Source organism: Lissotriton helveticus, assembly GCF_964261635.1.
Source record: "Lissotriton helveticus chromosome 1_1 unlocalized genomic scaffold, aLisHel1.1 SUPER_1_unloc_33, whole genome shotgun sequence".
Classification (NCBI taxonomy): domain Eukaryota; kingdom Metazoa; phylum Chordata; class Amphibia; order Caudata; family Salamandridae; genus Lissotriton; species Lissotriton helveticus.
In genome coordinates, this window is record NW_027611674.1 from 2393136 (window position 1) to 2418145 (window position 25010).

Genomic DNA, 25010 nt, shown 5'->3' on the forward strand with positions numbered 1-25010 from the left:
CTTCTCCCCTGAACCCTGGCCCCTCACTGTCTGTGGCTCTCACTACTCTCACCTGAACCCTGGCCCCTCACTATCTGTGGCTCTCACTACTCTCACCTGAACCCTGGCCCCTCACTGTCTGTGGCTCTCACTTCTCCCCTGAACCCTGGCCCCTGCACTGTCTGTGGCTCTCACTTCTCACCTGAACCCTGGCCCCTCACTGTCTGTGGCCCTCACTTCTTATCTGAACCCTGGCCCCTCACTGTCTGTGGCCCTCACTTCTCACCTGAACCCTGCCCCTCACTGTCTGTGGCTCTCACTTCTCACCTGAACCCAGGCCCCTCACTGTCTGTGGCTCTCACTTCTCACCTGAACCCAGGCCCCTCACTGTCTGTGGCTCTCACTTCTCACCTGAACCCTGGCCCCTCACTGTCTGTGGCTCTCACTTCTCACCTGAACCCAGGCCCCTCACTGTCTGTGGCTCTCACTTCTCTTCACCTGAACCCTGGCCCCTCACTGTCTGTGGCTCTCACTTCTCACCTGAACCCAGGCCCCTCAGTGTCTGTGGCTCTCACTTCTCTTCACCTGAACCCTGGCCCCTCACTGTCTGTGGCTCTCACTTCTCACCTGAACCCTGGCCCCTCACTGTCTGTGGCTCTCACTTCTCACCTGAACCCTGGCCCCTCACTGTCTGTGGCTCTCACTACTCTCACCTGAATCCTGCCCCTCACTGTCTGTGGCTCTCACTTCTCACCTGAACCCTGGCCCCTCACTGTCTGTGGCTCTCACTTCTCTTCACCTGAACCCAGGCCCCTCACTGTCTGTGGCTCTCACTTCTCCCCTGAACCCTGGCCCCTCAGTGTCTGTGGCTCTCACTTCTCACCTGAACCCAGGCCCCTCACTGTCTGTGGCTCTCACTTCTCACCTGAACCCAGGCCCCTCACTGTCTGTGGCTCTCACTTCTCACCTGAACCCAGGCCCTCACTGTCTGTGGCTCTCACTTCTCACCTGAACCCAGGCCCCTCACTGTCTGTGGCTCTCACTTCTCACCTGAACCCTGGCCCCTCACTGTCTGTGGCCCTCACTTCTCCCCTGAACCCTGGCCCCTCACTGTCTGTGGCTCTCACTACTCTCACCTGAACCCTGGCCCCTCACTATCTGTGGCTCTCACTACTCTCACCTGAACCCTGGCCCCTCACTGTCTGTGGCTCTCACTTCTCCCCTGAACCCTGGCCCCTGCACTGTCTGTGGCTCTCACTTCTCACCTGAACCCTGGCCCCTCACTGTCTGTGGCCCTCACTTCTTATCTGAACCCTGGCCCCTCACTGTCTGTGGCCCTCACTTCTCACCTGAACCCTGCCCCTCACTGTCTGTGGCTCTCACTTCTCACCTGAACCCAGGCCCCTCACTGTCTGTGGCTCTCACTTCTCACCTGAACCCAGGCCCCTCACTGTCTGTGGCTCTCACTTCTCACCTGAACCCTGGCCCCTCACTGTCTGTGGCTCTCACTTCTCACCTGAACCCAGGCCCCTCACTGTCTGTGGCTCTCACTTCTCACCTGAACCCTGGCCCCTCACTGTCTGTGGCTCTCACTTCTCTTCACCTGAACCCAGGCCCCTCACTGTCTGTGGCTCTCACTTCTCACCTGAGCCCTGGCCCCTCAGTGTCTGTGGCTCTCACTTCTCTTCACATGAACCCTGACCCCTCACTGTCTGTGGCTCTCACTTCTCACCTGAACCCTGGCCCCTCACTGTCTGTGGATCTCACTTCTCCCCTGAACCCTGGCCCCTCACTGTCTGTGGATCTCACTTCTCCCCTGAACCCTGGCCCCTCACTGTCTGTAGCTCTCACTTCTCTTCACCTGAACCCTGGCCCCTCACTGTCTGTGGCTCTCTCTTCTCATCTGAACCCTGGCCCCTCACTGTCTGTAGCTCTCACTTCTCACCTGAACCCTGGCCCCTCACTGTCTGTGGCTCTCACTTCTCACCTGAGCCCTGGCCCCTCAGTGTCTGTGGATCTCACTTCTCCCCTGAACCCTGGCCCCTCACTGTCTGTGGCTCTCACTTCACTTCACCTGAACCCTGGTCCCTCACTGTCTGTAGCTCTCTCTTCTCTTCACCTGAACCCTGGCCCCTCACTGTCTGTGGCTCTCACTTCTCACCTGAACCCTGGCCCCTCACTGTCTGTGGCTCTCACTTCTCTTCACCTGAACCCTGGCCCCTCACTGTCTGTGGCTCTCACTTCTCACCTGAACCCTGCCCCTCACTGTCTGTGGCTCTCATTATCTTCACCTGAACCCTGGTCCTCGCTGTCTGTAGCTCTCACTTCTCTTCACCTGAACCCTGGCCCCTCACTGTCTGTGGCTCTCACTTCTCTTCACCTGAACCCTGGCCCCTCACTGTCTGTGGCTCTCACTTCTCTTCACCTGAACCCTGGCCCCTCACTGTCTGTGGCTCTCACTTCTCACCTGAACCCTGCCCCTCACTGTCTGTGGCTCTCACTTCACTTCACCTGAACCCTGCCCCCTCACTGTCTGTGGCTCTCACTTCTCTTCACCTGAACCCTGGCCCCTCACTGTCTGTAGCTCTCACTTCTCTTCACCTGAACCCTGCCCCCCACTGTCTGTGGCTCTCATTCTCTTCACCTGAACCCTGGCCCCTCACTGTCTGTGGCTCTCACTTCTCTTCACCTGAACCCAGGCCCCTCACTGTCTGTGGCTCTCACTTCTCCCCTGAACCCTGGCCCTCACTGTCTGTGGCTCTCACTTCTCTTCACATGAACCCAGGCCCCTCACTGTCTGTGGCTCTCACTTCTCTTCACCTGAACCCAGGCCCCTCACTGTCTGTAGCTCTCACTTCTCACCAGAACCCTAGTCCCTCACTGTCTGTAGCTCTCATTTCTGTCACCTGAACCCTGGCCCCCTCACTGTCTGTAGCTCTCACTTCTCTTCACCTGAACCCTGGCCCCTCACTGTCTGTGGCTCTCACTTCTCTTCACATGAACCCTGACCCCTCACTGTCTGTGGCTCTCACTTCTCACCTGAACCCTGGCCCCTCACTGTCTGTGGATCTCACTTCTCTTCACATGAACCCTGACCCCTCACTGACTGTAGCTCTCACTTCTCACCTGAACCCTGCCCCTCACTGACTGTAGCTCTCCCTTCTCACCTGAACCCTGGCCCCTCACTGTCTGTGGCTCTCACTTCTCACCAGAACCCTAGTCCCTCACTGTCTGTAGCTCTCATTTCTGTCACCTGAACCCTGGCCCCCTCACTGTCTGTAGCTCTCACTTCTCTTCACCTGAACCCTGGCCCCTCACTGTCTGTGGCTCTCACTTCTCTTCACATGAACCCTGACCCCTCACTGTCTGTGGCTCTCACTTCTCACCTGAACCCTGGCCCCTCACTGTCTGTGGATCTCACTTCTCTTCACATGAACCCTGACCCCTCACTGTCTGTGGCTCTCACTTCTCACCTGAACCCTGGCCCCTCACTGTCTGTAGCTCTCACTTCTCTTCACATGAACCCTGCCCCCTCACTGTCTGTAGCTCTCACTTCTCACCAATCTATCCTGGCTGATGAGGGCTGAAAGCCCGAAACCGGTCCTAGGATGCTTGTTTCCAGTCCAGGGAGGACCTGGTCTGGCCTGGCAGGTCTGACTGGACTGTTCCCATGGGGCACAGGGTCAAGACTGATTTGCATATGGCTGGGTCGAAACTGGAATGGCATGGTGAGCAAAAAAACAATGGATTTAGGCCCAGATCTCCGCACTGGGGTGAATGTATTACATTGTTCTGCATTCTGTCCATCAATTGTTGTTTTTTCATTTGTCACCCCGAGTGGGACGGCTATGCTCAGACGTGAGTCCCGTGCTCTCCACACCACTGGAGTCAAGCTATCCTGGCTGATGAGGGCTGCAAGCCCGAAACCGGTCCCAGGATGCTTGTTTCCAGTCCAGGGAGGGCCTGGCTTGGCAGTTTGGGCTGGACTATTCCCATGAGGCACAGGGTCAAGACTGATTTGCATATGGCTGGGTCCAAACTGGAATGGCATGGTGAGCAGAAAAACGATGGATTTAGGCCCAGATCTCTGTACTGGGGTGAATGTATGACATTGTTCTACATTCTGTCCATCAACTGTTCTTTTTGTACTTCATGAGAGGCTTCTCCAGTTTTTGTCTGATTACTGTAATTCTTTGGCCAGTCTTGGCTTTGGTATCCTCACGAGTAATTGACTGTGACGAGGACGTAGGACGTAGGGATAATGCTCTGGTTGCTTGCCAGCGTTTATCTGTTTGTAGCTCTTCCTTAAGTGACTTTACAACTTGTACATTTGCATTTCTTGTCCTGTTTATATCTTTTATGAAACTCATGTTATCCAAAGTCCTTATGTAACGCAGCTGGTTCTTTTGTAAAGCGCTCTGACATCTTTGGGTAATGTTCGCGCTATAGAAAATTGCATTAAATAAATAAATAAAGCGATCTTCATGATCCTTAGTCCGTAGTGTTTGTCACAGTCGATACAGCCCTCACTCGTTTCCTGAATCTACTGGCCTCAGATGGCTTGGCACATCAGGACGTGGAAGGGGTATGACCAGGTCTTTTACCACTCTAAACGGGTGGGATTAGTGCAGGACCGCTCCTACTTCCTGGTTTTGGTCTTGTCTACGAGGTGGGCGCCCCTCACGAGTAATTGACTGTGATGAGGACTGCGGACGATGAAGATTGCCTGTTAGTAACCAGAGCACGAATCCACCATGGTTTTGTAAGGAAGTTGATTTTCATACAGAATTAAACTAGTGAGTTGAAGCAGTCAATGGAAGCAAAATAAGTGGTTTAATAAGTGGTTTTAAGTAACTGGAGAAAAACTCCTTAAGGTTGATTTTTTGATAAAAGTCAATCAGCCCTATTACAGTCAGGAAGGGTCACAGATATACTCTTGTGCAAGTAAAGTGAGGCGGGATGGAGTCCCTTGGTCATGTTGGAGAGGCTTGAGGTAGGGGGCTATGAAGAATGTGATTGTGGTGAGTTAATGGAAGGAGAAGAGATTAGGTCAGAGGAGTGGAGGAAGGGTAGGATGGGTTGGAGGGCATAGCTAAAGTGAAAGCAAGTCTGCTGTTGATGTGGGTTGCTTACGAGGGTATAACAAGCTGTCGGGAGAATCAGGGATTCCACCTCGTTGAGACTTTTGTAGGAATCTTATACAATTTAGGGCATATTTACAACCCCATTGTGGAACAATTGCACCTCCGGAGCGTTACTTTTGTGACACTCCAAAGGCACAGTGTGCAGACCCATACATAGGGGAGAGTATGTATCCTTAAGGCTAGAGAGGTCAACCTCGAATTTGCGAACCGGGTTCGAATCTCAGCAATAGACGCTCAACATCCAGTGAATTTAGGCAACTCACTTAATCTCCCTGTGCCTAACAAAAATGAATGTGTCAAATGGTGCTAATGTAAAGCGCTCTGATATTTGATATCTTTGGGTCGAGTTTGCGCTATATAAATCTAAAAAAAACTAAAAACTTTCTAGGTCATGCAAAGCCATCCTGCGCGGCGTTGCATGGCCTCGTAGATATGGAGTAAGAACGGAAGTCTCCGCCTTGCTTTTCTTTCAGTCCAAGGTGTTGCTGTGGTTGTTCCCACACAACGTCCATGGGTTTTGAGGCTCCCTTCATGCAAACTACCTGTCCTACAGTGCAATACACGTGGCCTACCACCTCTTGGCTGTGAGAAGGGTTAAAGCTGTTGGCCTGTGGGGTCTAATAAACTACACACCGAGGGTCTCATTTACAAGAGGCCGGCGCTGCTGGAGCGTGACTTTTAATGACGCTATGTTGGCGCAGGACTCGCAATCTCATCTATGAGGCCAAGGAACGCAACCCTGCGTGGCTTTACGTGGCCTCATAGAGAAGGTGTAAGGCAGTCCCTCAGACTGCCTCCTGGAGGCGTGCAGTGGGCGTTGCGGTGGGTGTTCCCATGTCTCATCTATGAGGCCAAGGAACGCAACCCTGCGTGGCTTTACGTGGCCTCATAGAGAAGGTGTAAGGCAGTCCCTCAGACTGCCTCCTGGAGACGTGCAGTGGGCGTTGCGGTGGGTGTTCCCATGTCTCATCTATGAGGTCAAGGAACGCAACCCTGCGTGGCTTTACGTGGCCTCGTAGAGAAGGTGTAAGCTGTGCCTCAGACTGCCTCCTGGAGGCGTGCCGTGGGCGTTGCGGTGGGCGTTCCCATGTCTCATCTATGAGGCCAAGGAACGCAACCCTGCGTGGCTTTACGTGGCCTCGTAGAGAAGGTGTAAGGCAGTGCCTCAGACTGCCTCAGGGAGGCGTGCCATGGGCGTTGTGGTGGTCGTTCCCATGTCTCATCTATGAGGCCAAGGAACGCAACCCTGCGTGGCTTTACATGGCCTCATAGAGAAGGTGTAAGGCAGTGCCTCAGACTGCCTCAGGCAGGCGTGCCGTGGGCGTTGCGGTGGGTGTTCCCATGTCTCATCTATCAGGCCAAGGAACGCAACCCTGCGTGGCTTTACGTGGCCTCGTAGAGAAGGTGTAAGGCAGTGCCTCAGATTGCCTCCGGGAGGCGTGCCGTGGGCGTTGCGGTGGGTGTTCCCATGTCTCATCTATCAGGCCAAGGAACGCAACCCTGCGTGGCTTTACATGGCCTCATAGAGAAGGTGTAAGGCAGTGCCTCAGACTGCCTCCTGGAGGCGTGCCGTGGGCGTTGCGGTGGGTGTTCCCATGTCTCATCTATGAGGCCAAGGAACGCAACCCTGCGTGGCTTTACGTGGCCTCGTAGAGAAGGTGTGAGGCAGTGCCTCAGACTGCCTCAGGGAGGCGTGCCGTGGGCGTTGCGGTGGGTGTTCCCATGTCTCATCTATCAGGCCAAGGAACGCAATCCTGCGTGGCTTTACATGGCCTCGTAGAGAAGGTGTAAGGCAGTGCCTTGGACTGCCTCCGGGAGGAGTGCTGTGGGCGTTGCGGTCGGTGTTCCCATGTCTCATCTATCAGGCCAAGGAACGCAACCCTGCGTGGCTTTACGTGGCCTCATAGAGAAGGTGTACGGCAGTGCCTCAGACTGCCTCAGGGAGGCGTGCCGTGGGCGTTGCGGTGGGCGTTCCCATGTCTCATCTATCAGGCCAAGGAACGCAACCCTGCGTGGCTTTACATGGCCTCATAGAGAAGGTGTAAGCAGTGCCTCAGACTGCCTCCTGGAGGCGTGCCGTGGGCGTTGCGGTGGGCGTTCCCATGTCTCATCTATGAGGCCAAGGAACGCAACCCTGCGTGGCTTTACGTGGCCTCATAGAGAAGGTGTAAGGCAGTCCCTCAGACTGCCTCCTGGAGGCGTGCAGTGGGCGTTGCGGTGGGTGTTCCCATGTCTCATCTATGAGGCCAAGGAACGCAACCCTGCGTGGCTTTACATGGCCTCATAGAGAAGGTGTAAGGCAGTGCCTCAGACTGCCTCAGGGAGGCGTGCCGTGGGCGTTGCGGTGGGTGTTCCCATGTCTCATCTATCAGGCCAAGGAACGCAACCCTGCGTGGCTTTACGTGGCCTCGTAGAGAAGGTGTAAGGCAGTGCCTCAGACTGCCTCCGGGAGGCGTGCCGTGGGCGTTGCGGTGGGTGTTCCCATGTCTCATCTATGAGGCCAAGGAACGCAACCCTGCGTGGCTTTACATGGCCTCATAGAGAAGGTGTAAGGCAGTGCCTCAGACTGCCTCCTGGAGGCGTGCCGTGGGCGTTGCGGTGGGTGTTCCCATGTCTCATCTATGAGGCCAAGGAACGCAACCCTGCGTGGCTTTACGTGGCCTCGTAGAGAAGGTGTAAGGCAGTGCCTCAGACTGCCTCAGGGAGGCGTGCCGTGGGCGTTGCGGTGGGTGTTCCCATGTCTCATCTATCAGGCCAAGGAACGCAATCCTGCGTGGCTTTACATGGCCTCGTAGAGAAGGTGTAAGGCAGTGCCTTGGACTGCCTCCGGGAGGAGTGCTGTGGGCGTTGCGGTCGGTGTTCCCATGTCTCATCTATCAGGCCAAGGAACGCAACCCTGCGTGGCTTTACGTGGCCTCATAGAGAAGGTGTACGGCAGTGCCTCAGACTGCCTCAGGGAGGCGTGCCGTGGGCGTTGCGGTGGGCGTTCCCATGTCTCATCTATCAGGCCAAGGAACGCAACCCTGCGTGGCTTTACATGGCCTCATAGAGAAGGTGTAAGCAGTGCCTCAGACTGCCTCCTGGAGGCGTGCCGTGGGCGTTGCGGTGGGCGTTCCCATGTCTCATCTATGAGGCCAAGGAACGCAACCCTGCGTGGCTTTACGTGGCCTCATAGAGAAGGTGTAAGGCAGTGCCTCGGACTGCCTCCGGGAGGCGTGCCGTGGGCGTTGCGGTGGGCGTTCCCATGTCTCATCTATCAGGCCAAGGAACGCAACCCTGCGTGGCTTTACATGGCCTCGTAGAGAAGGTGTACGGCAGTGCCTCAGTCTGCCTCAGGGAGGCGTGCCGTGGGCGTTGCGGTGGGCGTTCCCATGTCTCATCTATGAGGCCAAGGAACGCAACCCTGTGTGGCTTTACATGGCCTCATAGAGAAGGTGTAAGCTGTGCCTCAGACTGCCTCCTGGAGGCGTGCCGTGGGCGTTGCGGTGGGCGTTCCCATGTCTCATCTATGAGGCCAAGGAACGCAACCCTGCGTGGCTTTACGTGGCCTCATAGAGAAGGCGTAAGGCAGTGCCTCAGACTGACTCAGGGAGGCATGCCGTGGGCGTTGCAGTGGGTGTTCCCATGTCTCATCTATGAGGCCAAGGAACGCAACCCTGCGTGGCTTTACATGGCCTCATAGAGATGGTGTAAGGCAGTGCCTCAGACTGCCTCCTGGAGGCGTGCAGTGGGCGTTGCGGTGGGCGTTCCCATGTCTCATCTATGAGGCCAAGGAACGCAACCCTGCGTGGCTTTACATGGCCTCATAGAGAAGGTGTAAGGCAGTGCCTCAGACTGCCTCAGGGAGGCGTGCCGTGGGCGTTGCGGTGAGTGTTCCCATGTCTCATCTATGAGGCCAAGGAACGCAACCCTGCGTGGCCTTACGTGGCCTCGTAGAGAAGGTGTAAGGCAGTGCCTCGGACTGCCTCCTGGAGGCGTGCCGTGGGCGTTGCGGTGGGTGTTCCCATGTCTCATCTAAAAGGCCAAGGAACGCAACCCTGCGTGGCTTTACGTGGCCTCATAGAGAAGGTGTAAGGCAGTGCCTCAGACTGCCTCCGGGAGGCGTGCCTTGGGCGTTGCGGTGGGCGTTCCCATGTCTCATCTATGAGGCCAAGGAACGCAACCCTGTGTGGCTTTACGTGGCCTCATAGAGAAGGTGTAAGGCAGTTGCGGTGGGTGTTCCCATGCTCCACCCATGGCATTTGACACATTCACAGATTTACAACATAACATAAATCCGGGAATGCGGAATAAGCCTACGCCTCCCCAGGGGTGACGTAAGGGTTGTTTTGGGGCAGGAAGGTGTTCCTTTGTGCACAAAAACAACACATTGGTGCATGACAGCATTTGTGGCAGCGCAGTGATACAGGCAAGGAATGCGCTGTAGCTCATAGATATGGCTATTCCTGCCCTTTTCTTTTGAAGCGGAGAAGCGGAGAAGCGCAGCGCAGCGCAGAAAAGTGGCGCGCAGCGCTGCCCTGTGTACCATTGTTGTAAATGCGGCCCTGGGTGGGTGAGGGATGGAGGGCGGGATGAATGTCTGGATTAAAGAGACCTTGGTACAATGCCGGTTGGCTCTGCTGCTCTTCGGCCATAACGGATGTCTTTGTTTTTCTTCTTTAACACAGAAACCTTCCTCGCTGAATTAGGTAAGTTAAATAAATCTAAAAAAGATTTCACATGATTTATTTATTTATCTCAAAGTTGTTTCTAACTCCATATTTTCTCTGTTTCACTTTAGAATTTTATGAACACGTCAAATGCTTCGAATGTAAGTAAAACAATAAAGGCTTAAGAGGGGACTGGTAACTGATGTGATGATCACAGGAAGTGGGAGGGTGGGGTCTACTTTGTACTTGTTGTGTTTTCATTCAGTTTATTAAATCTGATTCTATGCCTTTTGACTGGATTTGGTACCATTGCATCGTTACATAATGATAGATAAACTAAGGGGCATATTTACAACAAAGTGTGGAGCGCGGCTTTAGGCTCCTTGGCATAACGCTGAGCTCCACCACTTCTGAAATGCAGGCTGCACCGTATTTACAAAAGTATGGTGCAGCCCTGCATTTCCCTCTGAGCTGGTGCAAACTTTAGCTGCCTAGTGCCAAAGCAAGCACCCTTGCACCATAGTGCAAGCACCCTTGCACCATAGTGCAAGGGTCTCTGCATTGAGGGGAAGATCATTTATGTGCAGGAAGGTGTCGCTTCCTGCGCAAAAACAATCTTTAAATGGTGTTTTGCAACTTCTTTGTGTGCGGCTAAATGCAGCACACAGGAAAGTTACAAAATGTCAAAAAAATTTTAATGATTGTTTATGTGCAGAAAGGGACACTGGTTCTCAAAATCCGGACCCTGTTGTTCTTCCGATATCGAGGTCCAATACCCGTGTCTCGAAACCTCAACGTACCGAGACGATTTTGGTGTCTACGAACCGATAATGATTAGGACATCATTCCTATGTATTTGCGTTACAATCGAGGGTTGCCAACACCCCTAAATCACAGTTTCCGTCCCATCCCTTAAACTCCATTTTGTGAACGGCATCCATCTTGCATCTTGCCCTCATGATAAGTCAATTAAAGGTCGAGCTTGATCCTAATAGACACGTCCACCTTTCGTGACTTTCCCCTGACCTGTCCCAACTGACTCCACTGTCTTCGGCCAAACCTGTTTAGGCAGCTCCTCGCCCAGTGGCCGAATGCGATAGCATCTACGCATAACATTCCACGAACCATTCACTACATACAGACCATGCTTTCTGCAAACATGCACCTGTCCACGTTCCTTGTTTATGGCCAGTTTTATGACTGGGTTGTACCTTTCTTTATTGAGTTTCATCGATATCTGATGGGAGTTCCAGGCCTAACTGGGTAATCTATCAACTGACTGGACATCTAAAATATGGGCTTGCTTACATGACTTCGCTCTTTGTATTATTGTAGAAATATGTATATTGCCATACCATAAACTCAAGAATTCTTGCTTGAAGCCATGTATCTTGTATATAAGGAGAAGGCTGGTTCTGTAAAAACGAACAGTCTCCCAAGAACCTACTCCCCGTGTGGTGTACTTCTGGGACACGTGTTACTTGGTAGCTACCAATAAACCTTGATCTTTGACTGCGACTAGAAGACTCCGTGTTTCTGTGGTCCGGAACAAGGGAGAACTCAGAGGTCTTCGGGTGTTGTCCCCTGACGCCAGCGGGTTCCTAAAAACCCGTTACCTCAACACCTTCCTGCACATAAACTATCAATGGCCTTTTGCTGTTTTATGTGTGCTGCACAATGCAACACACATGGAAACAACAAAAACGAGGAGACATTAACCGTTTCTCCTCGTTTCGCCTATTTAAGACCAGGTTTTCCCTGGTCTTAAGTTTGGTGCTGCCTCATATTTACGCCACCCTTGTAAATAGGGATCAGCGTCAAAATCAATGGGTGTTGCTGTGTAAATCCCACCGCAACACCAATTGCCCCCCTTTCACTCTAAGTACAGCATGAAAGGGGGCCTTATTTACAAGGCAGCGTTGAGCCACGTTAAGTGGCTTAGAGCTGGCTTGTAAATCAGGGGAAGCCCATATCGCCACAGGAACGCCACTAAAAGTGATGTTCCTGTTGCGATAGGGGCTTGTAAATATGCCCCTAATATCCAGCAATCTCAAACTCGGGACCTTCAAAAAGCCTTTCTGATGCTGTGACGTACCAGGGGGGGGCGTGGCTCACTGCTGGAGAGGTCACGTGATGCAGCTCACCGTCACAAGAAGGCGGCCCGACTCACCGGGCTCACACCAGACAAATGAACAGAGAGCCGAGCCAGAGCTCTGCCGTGGCTCCAAGAGCCCGTACCGAGAACCGAGCCTGGAAAATATTTGTCATATAAATCACGCGACAAACATCATGTAAAATTACGATAAACTTTCTTCAAGATTCAGAAATAATACGGAACCGTTTGACCTTAGTATACCAGATGATATCACTACATTCAGAGGTATTTATTTTAAGAAATGGTTAGCAAACATCCCCCCCACAACCCCCTCTCAGATGACAATGTCATTAGAGGACTATGGTGTAACCCTATAAGTGGTCTTGATTCTTACTACATAAGGAGTAACATTATATCACCCCCGCTGCCATTATACCCTCTTCAATCAAACGCCGCGGGCGTCTGTACAGCACACATACTGAACTCGCATATCACAAGGTGCTTTTGTGTGTTGTAAAGAAGGAAAAGGAGATGCTGTGGAATCAAATATTTGCCTAGGATCACACAGTTTATCCATATGGGGAAGCTGAAACTGATCCCATGTTTTTTTGTATTTCCAGTGGCGTAGCAAGGTGGGGTGTGGGGGGGTTCCGCCAGAGACGCATGTGTTTTGAGGACTGCAGCCTCTCACCACCCCTGCTCTTACCTGTAGTCGTGCAAGAAAAGCAGGAATCAGTCGCCAGCAACCCCCCCACCCACCCCCCTTGCTCTTACAGCCACCACGGGGCAGCAAAGGCTGTGACGCCATGTGCGGCAAAAAGGCCTAGCTACGTGTGTGATTTAGACACTAGATGGTTATCTCTTTCTCTCTCCTCTTTTCACCAAAGATTCAGGCTTTGTCTTCATTTCTAAGCACATGAGGTAGAGCATGGGTAACAGGCTGAAGCCACAAGAAAGCTTGGCTTTGTTTGGGCTTGGAGGGCCCGGTGGATCTAGAGCCAGGCATCGGGCTCGAGCCCGACTTGAGCTTGCAGGGTGGTGCCCACTTCTAGCTCACACAACAACAGGAAGGGCAGATAACTCACCATAGATCACCTACACCAACAGAGAGGTGATGACTTCCCTTGTAACATGCATTGGCAATGCCAATAGGTCTCGCCTTTTAGACGACTAGCTCTGCTATTGCCTTTTGTTAATGCTGCACAGCATGGGCATTGTTGACTTTGACAATGATTTGCAGCATGACTAAAAATATTTAAAACAAACACAAGGAGATGATGGACGGAGCGCTGAAACTTTTCAGACACTCACCCCCAGTCACAGATCTGGGTTGAATCCATCCTTGTTCTTTAGCTCGCTTCGCCACCCCAGTTCAGACCCAGCTATATGCACATCAATCTTGACCCTGTGCCTCATGGGATAACCGTCCAGCCCGAACTGCCAAGCAAGGTCTTTCCTGAAGAGGAAACAAGCATCCTGGGACCAGTTTCGGGCTAACAGCCCTCTTCAGCCAGGGTAGCTTGAATCCAGTGGCACAGTGAGTAAAGGACCCACGTCTGGGCATACCCTGCCAACTTAGGGCAAACAAAGCAAACACAAGGAGATGATGGACGGTGCACTGAAACTTTTCAGACACCCATCCTAGTCAAAGATCTGGGTTGAATCCATCATCGTTCTTTAGCTCACTTCGCCACCCCAGTTCAGACATGGCTATATGCAAATCAGTCTGACCCTGTCCCTCATGAGAGCAGTCAAGCCCGAACTGCCAAGCCATGTCTTCTCAGAACCGGTAACAAGCATCCTGGAACCAGTTTCTGGGTAACACCCTTCATCAGCCAGGCTAGCTTAAATCCTGTGGCAAAGTGAACAAGAGACCCATGTCTGGGCATACCCTGCCAACTTAGGGTGAACAAAGCAAACACAAGGAGATGATGGACGGAGTGCTGAAACTTTTCAGACACACCCCCAGTCACAGATCTGGGTTGAATCCATCAACATTCGTTATCTCACTTCGTCACCCCAGTTTGGACCCAGCCATATGCAAATCAGTCTGACCCTGTGCCTCATGCGAGCAGTCCAGCCCGAACTGCCAAGCCAGATCTTCCCTGAACTGGAAACAAGCATCCTCGGACCGGTTTCTGGGTAACACCCTTCATCAGCCAGGCTAGCTTGAATGCCAATGGAGTCAAGCTATCCTGGCTGATGAGGGGTGAAACCCCGAAACCAGTCATAGGATGCTTGTTTCCAGTCCAGGGAGGACCTGGCCTGGCAGTTCGGGCTGGACTATTTCCATTGGGCGCATGGTCAAGAATGATTTGCATATGGCTGGGTTCAAACTGGAATGGCATGGTGAGCAAAAAAGCAATAGATTTAGGCCCAGATATCTGTACTGGAATGAATATATGACATTGTTCTGCATTCTTTCCATAAATTGTTCTTTTTGCAGCTTGAATCCTGTGGCAAAGTGAGCAAGGGACCCACGTCTGGGCATACCCTGCCAGCTTATGGTGAACAAAGTAAACATGTGTTTTAGTTACTCCTGAAAAAGGGCTACGTATGCCTAAACACATTGGGTTACCCAGGATGTGCAGCGCATTCCAATATACTGGTTTACTATTGTAGATGGATCCTGAACGAGCAGTGGTGGAAAATCTGTATGTGAAGCTGTGAATCATGAGCCACTATGAAGTAGGAAAGGAGGAAAGTCCTTTTGTTTTGTATACCCTCAAACACCCTAGTGGTGTAATGCTTCATCATTGGGACACCCTGACGCCTAAAAGTCAGGGTGGGCTCGACCGTATTTCAGGGAGCTCTTATAGATGTATTTGACCAGGGTGATAACGTTTTAAAAATCCACAGACAGATCCCAGTTTCCCTTTATTCTTGTATCCGTCAGGGATATTAAAAAGGAAGAAAATAGGGTCATATGGGATATTATGATTCTAAGACACTAATGCCAACATGTTTCAGTCCACTTTATGCCCCTTAAAGGTGCTGGATTGTCTTCAGGGCAATGACCTGATTCCCCCCTGGAATAACTATAGTATGAGAATATAGTGGATAGTAACTTGGCGGTACTGCCTTAGACGGGAAACAACCTTTACATCGCGGTCATTAGACCGCAATGCCTTTACAACGTGGTCGTTATAACGACCGCATTGTTACAACGTGATGCCATTACTACGCAAGTCATTACATCGACTTGCAGTAGATGGCACTCTAACATAAGGAATAGTATAATTTACTATTCCAACACCTTCCCTACTGTTGTGTAGGCTGGAGTTGGATTAGTAAATGATATATTCCTAATGTTATGGCGCCATCTACTACAAGTCGATGTAATGACTTGCATAGTAATGGCATCGCGTTGTAATAAAGTGGTTGTTGTAACAACGGCGTTGTTAAATACCGCATAATAAAAGCACACGTTGTAACGTGCTATATTCGCCTTAGACTGCACCTAAGGACTATGGACAACTATGAAAACTTGCACCTGGTGGTGTTGCAATGGGCTGCGGTACTAGCCCACTGCACTAAGAACCCTTGAGTGTGTGAAGCTTATTCCTCATGGTGGTGTACTGGGGAGCTACAAGCCCCTCCGAAACCAGTCCCTGAGTGCATGAACCTTGCACCCAGTGAAGGAGTACCAGGCAGGCAGTACTATCCTCTCCACAGAAGGGTCCCTTGAGTACCTGAAGCTTGCATCTGGAGGTGGTGTACGGGCAGGTGGTGCTAACCCTCTCCAGCCAGGCTCCATGTTTTCTTGAAGTTTGTACTGCCTCTAGATTTCATGGCTGTATACAGGAAGTTGGAAAATGGATGTCCAAAAGCTGTCTAAAGCTGAATGTAGGAAAAACTGAGATGCTTCTATTTGGGTGTGACACCTCATCCCTAAATATCAATCAGTGGCGATTGCCCTGGCAATATTGTATTGGCTACCAGTTAGAAGTTTTAAGTCCCTCTGCATTGCCTTTAAATCACTACATGGGCTTGGTCCTGATTATTTTACATATAAATTTATGGGGTATGTTCTAGAAAGGAAGCTTTGTTCAGCATCGTATTTTAATCTTGTAACTCCAAGGGCAAAAGCTGCATCTTGGGGGAAGAAGAGGTTGTGTGGCAGGCACAGTCAGCTTGTGGAATTCTTTCCCTTGGCACTTAAGAAAGAAAACAATCTTCTTGTTTTTCGCAAACTTTTAAAGACCTGGCTGTGTAACAAATAGAATGAGGCCCTCAACCAACCTTTTCCATTTCCTGTTAGTCCCTTTTAAAAATCAAATCTGCTGCTCCTAGTCAACCAGGGGTATTAGTGCACAATACAAATTATAATTTAATTTCATTTGATTTCATTTACATCTCATGCAGTATATGGGTTGCATGGCACACTGGGTTGTGTGCCCTGTTGACTCTTCAGATTTCTCTGCACCAAGACCCGCAGCCTGGAATGACAGAGTGAATACCCTCGGTGAGGGGTACTACGGATAGCACAACCAGTGCTGCAGCCCCAGGGGGACCCTCTTCAGTACCCATGCCCTGGGTATCAGGGGTAACATTTATTAGGGGCTACCAGTGGTGCCTGAAGTTGCGCTAATTGTTGTGCATGTTTAGGGTAAGAGCATGGTACTAGGAACCTGGTTAGCATGGCACCAGTTCACCTCAGTCAAAGTTGCATCAGAAGCCAGGCTAAAATTGTGAAGGGGAACTTCAACAAGAACCCAGTTTCTCACAGCTCTTCAGAGTAAGTTCAAGATATTGTACGTATTGCCAACTACTTAAGGCTTAGATATTCACGGATTAGGAGATCTGCTTTTTAAATTGTTTTTTGTGGCTTGACAACATTCCTTCTACCCTTGCATCATGCTGGCATAGGGGTATTCAGTAAGGTGTTGGTGAAGCCAATATGCATTGTACGGGATTTTCCTTGGTAAAGATTTTGGGGCAGATTTACAGGCCCCTCGCACCACTTTTGCGTCACTTTTAACATGGATAAAGTGATGCAAAAGTGGCGCAAGGGGCCTGTAAATCTTCCCCTTACTCTGCGGAATTTGTTGGAATTTTTCAGGAACTCTGCGGAATTCCGCAGATTGAAACTCCACGAGCTCCACACAGGCCTTCTCTGAACCACCCCCAAATTGATAGGCACACTACAGTATAACTGCTGGTGCCACACTTCAGGAGGGCAAAGATACACCTGTGGGGCCGTGGGACCTGATAACCTGGACCTGTGTGGTGCACAAAGAGGATGACTGCCATTGAAAGCGACGGTGTGCCCTTCCTGAATAGTGGCTGGCCTGGGCTGACTGCCTGCTGCTGTGGCACCCCAAAGAGTGCTATTCAAGGGCCTTGTTGGCTGGCCCCCTGTTCTCTTGGGAAGGTCTCATGGACATCAAAGACCTCCCATGAGGGACCCACATTGTCCACTTGTGTCACCTGGATAGCGGTGCCCTCTTAATTGCCCACATCGTCTGTTGGATCCTAGACCTCAAAACATATAGCAGTTTTGTTGGTGATGAGTGGATCCTGTTGTGGGATCCAGCGTGGCCTACTCGTCAGTCGTGCTGCACCTCTCTCGTGTGACACGCCATCTGCATGCTCATTGCGTTAAGTGTCTGATTCACATGGTGCAACCCTCGGAAGTGAGGATATGCCTGTGCAATTGCTGCCTTCTACCTCGTGTGGCACTGCTGAACTTGCATATGTGTGTGTGATTGGAATTGCACAGTGCAACCAGTATCAACGCACACCAGGAGTTTTGCCTCATGTCCAAGGAGGTACAACATTTACAACTCTTCATTGTGCGTTACCGGTATTGTCTGAATGGCAAGTATCAACATGCACCAGGTGTTGTGCCTCATTTCCAGGGAGATACGGAATTTGCAACTCTTTGTTGTGTGAGATCAGAATTGCCTGGTGCAGTTCATATCACTGCGCACCAGACTTTGTGCCCTGATTGCCTGGGTGGGACTCTGATCGACGTGTGCTGGGCGTGGTGCCTCTTCCTTCTGAGAGGCTTTCAAGTTAATTTCCCGACCATTGCTTGTTCCTTTTTGACCATCAGTGCGGCGTACCAACTGCGCTCTCCTCCACTGGGCCCAGACGACATTGTGCAGCCAGGTATTGTTCCCCTTAACCGGCCTGGGTATTGAGAGTGACGGACGAGGTCAAAGGTATGCTTCTGACAATGATCGGAAGTGGGAGACTCCATAACCCCTCCCCACTGTGCTTCATAGAACTGGGCTGGTACCAGAAGGCCCCTGGTGGAACCTTTTTGAGTGATCAACTATTACTCTTAACCCACTTCCTGTGGGTAAACTTCCCAAATGGTGACCAAACCCCCCAATTGAAGTCTTAATCATAGGTTGCTCAATCGTGCTAGATGTGATGGAGTAGATTCTTCCGTTTAATTGAACCGGCCGTGGGACCAATCGTGCCACGGGGGCAGTATTACTCTTTGGTATAAATCAGTCAATTCCAACTGCTCCGGTCGTCTGCCTGGTTACAATGAGCTTGTTTGTCAGCCCACCAGTTCGTCTTTCAAGGTCCCCATGTGTGTATTTCCCCTTTTCCTCTTTCACTTTACCGGTATCTCTCTATTTCACTGTCTCACCAGGCTGAACAATCGCCTTTATCCCTTATCCCTTGGTCCTGAAGAGATCCTGCACTGTAAAAGGGTCGAAACGCGGTTGACTGTATTTGAAAGCGAACCACTTTAACGGCTCTGACTATTGTACACAGAAGCTGGAATCATTACTAAGTTAATTTTTGGTCGCCTTTAAAAAATTGTGGAAACCAAGCTGTACACGTTACATATTTTTCACTGTTTGTTTTATGGTTCCATTTAACTGGGGACACAAAAGCATTTTCTTGGTCTATGTATATGTCAATTCGAATTTTACAAATCTGATAAAAAGAACTAATGTGAACATAAAGTCTGCAAGGCCCACTTTCTTTCTGACATCAGCTTAACCCGTCTTTCCGATTGCAATTGTGCATTTGATTATTATTATAGATAAGCCTAACTTTCCGCTGGAACCGTTGTTTCTGTTACATATGACATACCCTGGTTCATAGTGAGTAGGGTTCCCCTTGTCCTTGTTCTCCACTTTCTAAAAGTCACATGTTCATAATTGTGACTTAACATCTGTCTTTACCAAGAGGATTACAATTCCGCAGATACCAAACATGACTTTTCTATCTGCTCAGAATCAAAACGTTATCACTCATTAGATCTAATAAAGGAACCTAGTATTTTCGTATGGGTGAGGCAGGCCCCACAGTAACAAATGAGTTGGTGAGTTTTTCACCACGAGAACATGTAAAACTTAAAAGTACATGCCCAACTCTTTAAGTACAATACACCCTACCCTATGGGCTGTCTAGGGCCTACTCTAGGGGTGACTAATAGTTAATAAAAAGGGTGTTTTAGGCCTGGCAAGAGGGTTGTTTTGCCAAGTCGAATTGGTAGTTCAACACTGACATCAGGCTGCAATGACAGCCCTGGAAAGTTTTTCAAGGGGCTACTTAAGTAGGTGGTACAATAAGTGCTGCAGGCCCACTAATAGCATTTCAATTACCAGCCTGGATTATTGTATACCACTTAACTAGGGACTTATAATTAAATTAAATATGCCAATCTGCTGTAAGCCAATGTTACTATGTTTTAGGGAGTGAGCGCAAGCACTTTAGCACTTGTCAGCAGCGGCAAAGTGCATCGAGTGCACCAAGTGCAGAGAGAGCACAGAGTGCTGAGGCCAACGAAATCTAAAATATAACATACAAGGATCTACAAAAGACAATAAAAATCAAACAACCATAGGCAAAGATATTAGGTCTGGATGTTTTGTGAGAAAGTAATAACTCCCAGCAGCTAATTGTGAAGAAGCCAGCGAGAGGGTATACAAATCAGAACTGCTGTTGTACCTGTAGTCTCCGCAAGAACCACATGGCGAGGAAAGCACTAGAGATTCTGGTAACAAACAGGACGGCTTCAAACAAGGCATATGGAATATGTAACTATCAGATTGCCTAAAAATACAACACAAAGATGGTGAATGATAAACTCACCTTCCAAAGGCCAGGTTGGCGCTGCTGTCTCAGGAGGAACTTTTAAGACTTCAAAGATGAACAAGGGATCTTCAGCAAACAAAGGGAAGGGAAGACTGACCGGTCTAACGGGAAACAACCTTTACAACGCAACTTTTACAACGCACTACCATTACAATGCAGTCATTAAATTGCAACATCCCTTACATCGCATGCCATTACAACGCAACGATTACATCGCATGACACTAGAACGCATACCATCACAATGCATGTCATTACAACGCAGTAATTACAAAGCATACCATTACAACGCATACCATTACAACACATAGTACCCTTACACTATCCAAAACTTACCCTACTAATGCACCCCCTGGAGTTAGAATAGTAATTTTTACCCCTACACTATCCAACACTTACCCTACTGTTGCACCCTCTGGAGTTAGAATAGTAATTTTTACCCCTATACTATCCAATACTTACCATACATTGAATGTAATGGTATGCGTTGTAATGGTATGCATTGTAAAGGAGTATGCGTTGTAATGGAATGCGTTGTAAAGGTAGTTTTTGGCAATTAGTTGTAATGGCATGCGTTGTAATGGCATGCGTTGTAAAGGATGTTGCGTTGTGAAAAATGCGTTGTAAAGGCATGCGTTGTAAAAGTATGCATTGTAACGTCATACAACCGGTCTAACAAATATCATACGGCAACATACCAACCATCATATGTCCACACAACTTACATCATGCATCGCCATAAGCACAATCTCACATCCATCTCATATGTCCTCAGTACCATACAACCTTTGACCCATAGATTTAGATGCTATTAAGCTTCATTCTGTTATGTCATTTATCATTTGTTGAACTCATTTATACCCATAGGGTTTTATGGAATTGAAAGGTGCTAAATGTTTGAAAAAGATCTAAGAGGAAAAGGGTGGGACTGCTTTATTTGCCATCCAAGGAAGTTCATCCATCTGAATTAATCACATGTCAAATGTGACCAGCACTGTCAGAGAATGGGCAAGTAGTTAGTGCCACTGTTATTGGCTGGGTGTTACTGGTTTAAAATTGGGTTAATGTTTTCCAACTGCCACGGATGGTATTAGACCTAGCATCCTTGGCGTGGGTCTCCTTACATCCACTCCCCTAGACCTCCCACGTGCATGACCCACTCTTCAGGCTAGACGCCCCCATGCCCCCAACAGTAGCCTCATGCGAGGACCCCCTAATGTAACCCTGACCTCTGACCTCACAGATCCTCCATGACCCCGGGGGAATAACAGAAACCCCAGCGTAGCAACCCCGATCCCCCGGATTCATGAAGTCTAGTCATAGAGCGGAACGATAGAATGCCCAGTTTAGAAATCACCCTTTCCCTAAGACCCCTAACTCCGTAGCCCCCACGCAGGGCCCCGAACCAAGGGAAATCTGGACGCCAAACGCACCATGCCAGGCTGTCTCCCCCTGCCTGAGGGTAGCGAGCCTCTCCCAAGTGAGGGGGTTGGAGTAGTTTCGATCACACATCCCGCCTCCCCGCCGGTCGTCTGGGAACCCTGCAGCAAGACTTCAAAGGATCAAGGTGCTAGCTGGCAGGAAGACCCCACAATCAGCACCGGGGCACCAGGGAACCGCCTGCGAGATCTCAGGACTTCAAAGAGAAAAGGACTTTAACTAGCGGCCCTTTCTGCTACAGGGGCTTGTCATTTTTCTTTCATCCTAGAGAGCCCTGCTGACCTGGTCGCGGCTCGTCCGACTTGGATCCTAAGTACGCTTCCTCCCTGTGACCCAGAGAGCCCTGCTGACACTGTCGCGGCTTGACTCGAACCCCAAGTACGTCCCGTTACCCCCAGATCGAGCCCTGCTGACTTGGTCGCGGCTCCACTCACCCCTAAGGACGTTCCGCTTCCAACTGCTCGAGCCCTGCTGACCTGGTCGCAGTTCAAGCCTGACGCTGGTACGTCCCATACCCGCAGCACCGCAGAACCAACGCAGCTCAAGGAGTGCGAGCCGAACACCCGGTATGTCCCGTATCCGCAGCACCAAAGAATCAATGCGGCTCGAGAAGTGCAAGCCGTACACCTGGTACTTCCCATACCCGCAGCACCAAAGAATCAATGCGGCTCGAGGAGTGCGAGCCTAGCACCCAGTACGTCCCGTACCCGCAGCACCAAAGAATCAACGCGGCTCGAGGTGTGCGAGCCGAGCACCCGGTATGTTCCATACCCACATCACCGTATCACGCGGCTCGAGGATTGAGAGCTGTACGCCTGGTACGCCCCGCACCCGCAGCCCCAGGGAATCAACGCGTCTCGAGGAGTGCGAGCCATACACCTGGTACGCCCCGCACCTGCAGCATCACTGTATCACGTGGCTCGAGGATTGAGAGCCGTACGCCTGATACGCCCCGCATCCGTAGTCCAGCAGACCCCACGTGGCTCGAGGATTGAGAGCCGGCTGCCAGGTACGCTTCGTACCTCCTGCCGCAACGTCACCGCTACTCTTCACAGTTCCCCAGAACCAGCCAGGACGCTGTGTACCTCGTGCCCGTGGACTCGTGACCACCTCCCTTGTGGGACTGTGAGTACTGGGAACGCCTCTATGACTAAACCAGATCGAACTGTCCCTTAAGTCACTATAAGTGCCTGGGGATACCCCAACCCCCCACCTGATTGTATGGTGTGCTCCTTGACCTTGCGAATCTGATGACAATTGTTATATAAAGAACCCTTTATTCGTACAATCAACTGGTGTGGTGTCCCTTTGTAGTGTGGTGAGACCTTACTGTGCACGACCATAAATGCACAACCCTCCCATCTGAGGGTCAGACTAAAGCGCTCGGCAACGTTCCTGGAGGAGGTGGGTCCCTGTGTGGTCAGAAGTATCTACCTCTACCACCCAGAGACCTCCAATTCCAACAGCTGGCTGCAGACCTCAATGATTGGCTGATGTGCTGTTGGTAGTGCTGTGATTGGATGTCTTCTCAGCTGTACTTCTCTGTTTCAGGTCCGGTGACTCTGGATCCTGGCACTGCCAATCGCCACCTCATCGTGTCGGCGGATGGAAGAAGCGTCAGCTATGGAGGCACCGCTCAGGATCTGTCCTATAATCCACAAGCATTTGAGTTTTTCCCCTTTGTGCTGGGGAGACAGAGACTCAACTCAGGCAGACATTACTGGGAAGTCAGGGTTGGTGACAAGACCCGCTGGAGTCTGGGGGTGTGCGATGAATCTGTGAGACGGAAGAGTGAGGAAACAGCATCACTGGACCAGGGATACTGGATGGTGTCTCTTCTGGATGGTGCATACTTGGCTTCCACTGCCCCCCTCTGGACCACACTGAGGCCATGCCAGCCTCTCAGGGCAGTGGGTATCTTTGTGGACTATGAGGCTGGCAAGCTCTTGATGTACAATGTGCAGGATAGATCTCTGCTCTTCACCTTCTCTGGGTGTTCCTTTCCCCCTGTCCTGTGCCCGTTCTTTTGTCCATGGAACCAAGATAAAGGCAAAAATGTGGCCGCATTGTGCATCCTCTCAATGACGCAGCCCGTTTGAGAGTCACATTTGGGGACAATGTGAAGCGACAAAAAAATATTGGGATCTTAAGTCTTGGTCCTGACTTGAGAGAAAGATTTTCAGGGAAGAGGGATAATTGGGGGAAGAGAAGTTCCTATTTGTGTTTTGTGTGTTTTGTGTTCTCTGTCTTGTGTTGTATGAGTCATGTTAAATGGACATAAACAGACACGACTCCAACATAGCTCAGCCCGTTCTTCTTACCTGATCATTTGACTTAGGACTTGCAGGCCCCAGGGAAGAGCGCATTTTTCCCACACTCCTGTCTGTTTCTCTTTATTCTGTATATCTAACAGGAGACACTTATGCACCAGTAACTCAGTCTAAGTGCGATATGCCAATTACGCCTTCCGCATTTAGGTTTCCTACTGACTCTCCTTACTCTTCTCAGTTGACAGCGGATGAGGGTACAGGATTTCTTATTCTGATGCCCTTCGCATCTGACAGCAGGTGAGGGTACAGGATGTGCCCTTTGAATGCCCTACACTTAATAATAATAATAATAATAATAATATGTCCACATATAAAGCGCCATGGTTACACTAATGCCAGTGTGTCCCCACACTTGTGGCAGCAGGTGAGGGTACAGGATGTCTTCTTCTGATGTCCTTCGTATGGGATAGCAGGTGAGGGTACATGATGAGTACTTCTGTTTTGATGGTGCTTAGTTGTAGGCAGCTGTTTTTTTATCCATTTGGCGACGGCTTCCATGCCTTCTCGAAAATTGTGTCTGGCGGTGTTGGGTTTGTTGCATAGGGAGAGGATGAGTTGGGTGTCGTCTGCGTTTGACACAATGTTGAGTCTGTAGGTTCTGGTGATGGGGGCGAGCAGAGCTGTATAGATGTTGAAGAGTGTAGGGCTGAGGGAGGACCCCTGGGTGACTCTGCAGGTGGTTGGTGTAGGATCTGAGAGGAAAGGGGAAAGGGAGGAGTCTGACCCGCTGCGTTCTGCTGGAGAGGAAGGAGCGGATCCAGTTGAAAGCCTTGTCTCGGATCCCTGTGTCGTGGACTCTGCATATTAGGGTACGGTAAGAGACTGTGTCGAACAGCTGAGGGCTTGTGGAGGATGAGGTCTGCTGTTTCTCCTTTGTCCAGTAGGGTGCAGATGTCCTCTGTTACGGCGAGGAGGGCGGTTTCCGTACTGTGTTTTTTTCTGAATACGGATTGGGAGGAGTCGAGGATGTTGTGCTCTTCGATGAATGTGGCAAGTTGGCTGTTGATGGCTTTTTTTATGACTTTCGCTGGGAAAGGGGAGCAGGGTGATGGGTCTGTAGTTTTTGAGGTCGGTGGGGTCTGCCGAGGGTTTATTCAAAAGGGGTTGATCTCTGCCTGTTTCCAGTCATCAGGGAACGATGCGGTTGCCAGGGAGCGGTTGATGGTGTGGCAGAGCATGGGTGCGATGGTGTCGGCGGCTCTGTTGAAAATATGGTGGTGGCAGGGGTCCGTGGGGGCCCCGGAGTGCATTTACTTCATAGTCTTCACTGTGTCTTCGGTGGTGAGGGCTGTCCAGTTGTCGATTGT

General features: G+C 50.6%; 1 protein-coding gene across 1 annotated transcript in view; it reads left to right on the forward strand.

Moving 5' to 3' along the window:
• LOC144805932 (E3 ubiquitin-protein ligase TRIM11-like) overlaps positions 1-23621 on the forward strand; it is a 200707-nt gene extending 177086 nt beyond the window's left edge. Inside the window, exons 6-8 of the mRNA XM_078672404.1 lie at positions 9791-9811; positions 9904-9933; positions 22925-23621. Of these exons, the coding sequence (XP_078528530.1) occupies positions 9791-9811; positions 9904-9933; positions 22925-23472 (599 nt within the window). The 3' untranslated portion in view covers positions 23473-23621. The remainder of the gene's footprint in view (positions 1-9790; positions 9812-9903; positions 9934-22924) is intronic.
• Positions 23622-25010: the final 1389 nt, after the last annotated feature.